This window comes from Terrapene carolina, unplaced genomic scaffold (assembly GCF_002925995.2).
Source record: "Terrapene carolina triunguis isolate 2854851 unplaced genomic scaffold, T_m_triunguis-2.0 Scaffold103, whole genome shotgun sequence".
Classification (NCBI taxonomy): Eukaryota; Metazoa; Chordata; order Testudines; family Emydidae; genus Terrapene; species Terrapene triunguis.
In genome coordinates, this window is record NW_020664454.1 from 2,308,666 (window position 1) to 2,313,160 (window position 4,495).

The 4,495-nt window shown below is 45.9% G+C and overlaps 1 protein-coding gene across 1 annotated transcript in view; it reads right to left on the minus strand.

Moving 5' to 3' along the window:
* The window catches only part of LOC113406554 (transmembrane protein 61-like), a 5,939-nt gene extending 3,765 nt beyond the window's left edge, over nucleotides 1-2,174 (minus strand). Inside the window, exon 1 of the mRNA XM_026651857.1 lies at nucleotides 1,816-2,174. Coding sequence (XP_026507642.1) covers nucleotides 1,816-2,165 — 350 coding nt within the window. The 5' untranslated portion in view covers nucleotides 2,166-2,174. The remainder of the gene's footprint in view (nucleotides 1-1,815) is intronic.
* Nucleotides 2,175-4,495: the final 2,321 nt, after the last annotated feature.

The window sequence follows — 4,495 nt, forward strand, 5'->3', positions numbered from 1 at the left end:
GCACGTGTCAGCGCACCGCCGGCAGCCCAGCCCAGGAACGCTGTAAAAAAAATTGGGGGCACCGCTTTTTGGCGCCCCCAAATCTTGGCGCCCTCGGCAACCGCCTAGTTTGCCTTAATGGTAGCACCGGCCCTGACTGAGATTAGTTGTACGGACAGTGAAGTCAATGAAAACCACTGCCACATGCTGTGGTGAGATGCCCACTACTATTACTAAGACAGCGTCTTGAAATATCCTTCTGCATACAGTGCTGCAAGAATGGTGGCTGAGATCAGTGCGCACATGGGCAGAGCCAGCTGGCCTGAAGGACACTAGGTTTGGTTACGTCACGAGCAAGGCCCAGCAATTCCTATTGTATTGAAAGGCCACATGCTCCTGCTGGTGGTATGTGCCTGGAAATCAACATCTGCTACAGTCAGTGGTACACTTCCAGCCCTGCCCTAAAGTTTAGGAGGGAAGAGTTGAGGTTAGGCATAAGGAAAAGGCTCACAACTAAGCAACTGGGCAATGCACCGGACTCCCATGGGATTTGGGGGAGGCTCAGTCGCTGATTCGCACCAGCTGAGAGAGCTGTTCCTAAAGCAAAAGCCCCCACCCAATGTAGGATGATCAGGTTGAATGTCACAAAGGGTTTTTTCCCAGCCCTAATATTTATGGCATCCCATAGTTTCTCAAACACCACTGTTGAGCCACACAACACTGCCAAGCAGTTTGCAGAGCTGTACCTGTCACAATAATGAAGCGCAGGCAAGTGAAACAAGAGGCAGTTGTGCGCTGCCAGAAGGCTTCAATTGCACAGATTCTTGCAGAAGAATCTAGGTACTGTCGTCTTCAGCTTGTTGGGTCATGACACAAAAACTGAAACCTGGCACAGAGACATTCTGTCTGATGGTTGTTCCTTCGAGGGTAAAAACAATCACAACCACATTTCCTGATGACACCAGCTATGGAGCAGCAGCAAACATGAGCCAAATTGCAAAGCAACCTGAAAGGAACAAAGCAATTGAGACTACAGGGAATTACAGGAGTTTTGATGCTAATGAGCATACAGTCCTACACCCGTGGAGAGGAAATCTACTGCAGACACAAAGTGGTCAATGGGAAATATATCTGAGCAGCAGCATCCATCACAACAAAGTGAGCTTATTTCTACCTTGTCTTAATGCAGTCCGAATGTTATCTTTTAAAATAATCAAGGACTAGAGTTGCCATAGGGAAAATGTGGAATTGGGATAGAGAGCTGTCTTCTTAAGGTAGTAATCTCCTAGTGGCCCACAGGAGGAAAGAGGAATGTACTAAGGTACTGCCAACCCCAAACATTGGGAGTCGGGTCCCATAAATCATGTGTTTGGCTTAAAAACCATGCGTTTGGGATTCTTTTATTTGCTCTCTGGTTTCTGAGCCTTTAGAGTTCACGCAGGTCACGTTTTCAAGCTTTTCTCTGAAGTCATGAAAGCTAGAAACTTACTAAGAAAGAAAGGGTGAGAGTCTCTTGATTCCAGCAGCTGGGGCTTTCAGAGAAACAGCAAATACTTGTGATTAAAAATCCTGATAGTTGGCCACACTGGAGTAAGTAGTACTTAACTAACCCTCCCATCTCTTTCGTGAGGGAGGTTAAGTTTGATCAGTGCTTTGAACATATCAAATCCTATATAAACACTCGGCTTTATTATACGGTAGTTTAGTCATGTAAGTTACTTATTGTCTGGTCCTGGATATCCTAAAAATCAATGAAAACTAGAGTTTAAAAGAACTCGTGTTTAAAAAAAAATAGTTTCCCTTTTGAGAGTCATTGGTAGCAGAGATTGCACTAACCTGCACGTCCTTTTATCAAGAGGTTCCACGGTGAAGTAGTGTAGGTCTCTGGAGAAGTGGTACTGATAGTGTCGAGACATCCCCCGAGCGTTTGCTTTCACCGACCACAGAAGCCCAAAGAGGAGGAGGATGCCACCGATGCCACAGCAGAAGAAGCTGACAGACCTGAGCAGTGCATTAGAGGAGGAGGAGTTCGGCACCACTTTGGCTTCTCCGTGAGGCACAGTCATAGCATCGTTATTAGACGTGGGTCCCACCTCTCCATCGCTCCACCAGGCAAAACAAAGTGTTCCTGTCACCAGCAGGATAGCTCCAGTGATGGTCACTCCATAGCGGAAAGAAGCAGCCATTCTACAGCCAGAGGCCTAGATATCAAACAGGTCAAAAGGAGAAGGTGACAGAGCTTAGGTCATGCTGAAATAAAGGAAAGGGACTGAGCTGATAGGAATGCTGTCATGGTTTCCAGAAGGCAGGACCTTCCAGATGGGACTGCTGTCAAACAAGGACCACTCTGTGGCTTAGAGACTTCAGTGTCCTCTTAAATTGCTTACTATGGGCCAAACTCTGCTCTCACATATGCACTTCCCATTTCAAATGGGAATTGCACATGTGTCTGTGGAGGGAATTCGGCCCCATGAGCCCAAGAGTAAAAATAGCTACAGCTTTGGGGCTGTGAACCCTTCAGCGACCTTGTAAATATCTTTACAGTCTTTAAAAAAAAAAAGTATAATATTCACATCCAGGCTAGATGAAAATCCAGAATTGGTATCCAAGTCAGCTCCAGAGATTGGCACATTTTTTGTCTTTGGGTTTCACTCCAGACTTCCTACCATCTTGGAAGAATGCCAGATTGTTTTATGGTCAAAGCTCTTTCCAAGATGTTAGGGGAAAGGGCATAAACCTAAGCTAACATCCCTTCCAAATCAGATACAATTTTTACATGTTTTCTCATCTGAGTGGTGACTGTAAAACACTGGCTCAGTGACAGTAGGTATCCTGACCGAAGCATAACTAGGGATAGACCAGGCTGTGGTGCACTCTTGCTCTCTGAGGCCTGGTCTACACTAACCCCCCAATTCGAACTAAGATACGCAACTTCAGCTACGTGAATAACGTAGCTGAAGTCGACGTACCTTAGTTCGAACTTACCGCGGTCCAGATGCGGCAGGCAGGCTCCCCCGTCGACTCCGCGTACTCCTCTCGCCGAGCAGGAGTACCGGAATCGACGGCGAGCACTTCTGGGTTCGATTTATCGCGTCCAGACAAGACGTGATAAATCGAACCCAGACGTTCGATTGCTTGCCATCGAACCAGCGGGTAAGTGTAGACGTGCCCTGAATCTAGTTCTACAGCTGAAAGTTAGAAGACTAAGACTTCTGTATACCTACATGCATTTACTCCAGTGCAATTAATTTCATTATGGTGGGTAGCTCCAGTGGAAGAAACTCTAAGATGCTGGCAAACCAAGAAGACATCCAAAGCAATAACTGCTCTGGGTAGAGACCAGAAATAAGCTGCCTGTGCTCGCATCCAGGAGATTGGGTGGATCCAAGCTTGGGTGGCTAGCGCAAGCCACCACCGGTGCCGCAATGTCAACACGGCTATTCTTAGCGCGCTAACGCCAGCTGAGCTAACACAAGTCCATCTACCCAGGCTGCAGTGCAGATATACCCTTGGTCTCCAGCACCTGGCAATCGCAGAGTTCCTATCAAAGACTGAGTTCCGAGCTAGGATTTTAATAGGCGTCAATAAGCAACCACCTTAGGCGTCAGGGATCTGTCTGCCGGGTATAAGATAAGCCCTTTTGGAGGGCAAACGAATCATTGCTTTTCCCATGCATTCCTCAACAAGTTGGACCCCAATTCTGTAGTAAGGTCCCTGGTTCTAATTCTCTGGCAGTTTCATTTAAATAAGAAAATAGACATTTATTTTGAAATTAAATGTAATTTATTTTCTCTCTCCTGCAGTCTCAGTTTATGATATTGCACATGTATTGATGGTGCATCTCTGCACAGTAAAAGGTGTTGGGGATGAGGGAAGAAGTTTAGTAGCTAGATATGGAGTTCTGGGGGCAGCTGGGATGGCGGGATAAGCAAATTAGATGGATGCGTCTGCTGAAATGCTCAGCAGCATTCAGATTTATGCCATCGTTAGGGTTCAGAGTCAAAACACATTGACATGAACGAGGAAATTCACGTCATACAGTGCTATTGTTTTCTGCAGCTGCATGAAGGCATCATGGTCTCAGCTAACCTTGAAAGTGTGATCTGTGTAAACTTCAAAACCACCAGGGTCCGAAACAATATTGTTTAGATTGAAAAGCTAGGTTCTGGAGTCTAGTTCTGTGGCATGGTGTGGATTCTGTGGCTACGAAATTGTGGGATACAGGAAACCCTTGCTACATGGGTTGGAATTTTAATGGCTTTCGGCAACTGGTTCAGATTATGTCTATTTGTTAAATATGGGATTTTTCCCCTCTGTAAAACGCGACATTATCTGTGTATGTACAGTGCCTGTCACCTGGGGCCCCGAACTTGGTTGGGCCTGTACAAGGCACTGTAATACTAAATTAATAATAATAATAATAATCAGAGGGGTAGCCGTGTTAGTCTGAATCTGTAAAAAGCAACAGAGGGTCCTGTGGCACCTTTAAGACTAACAGAAGTATTGGAGCATAAGC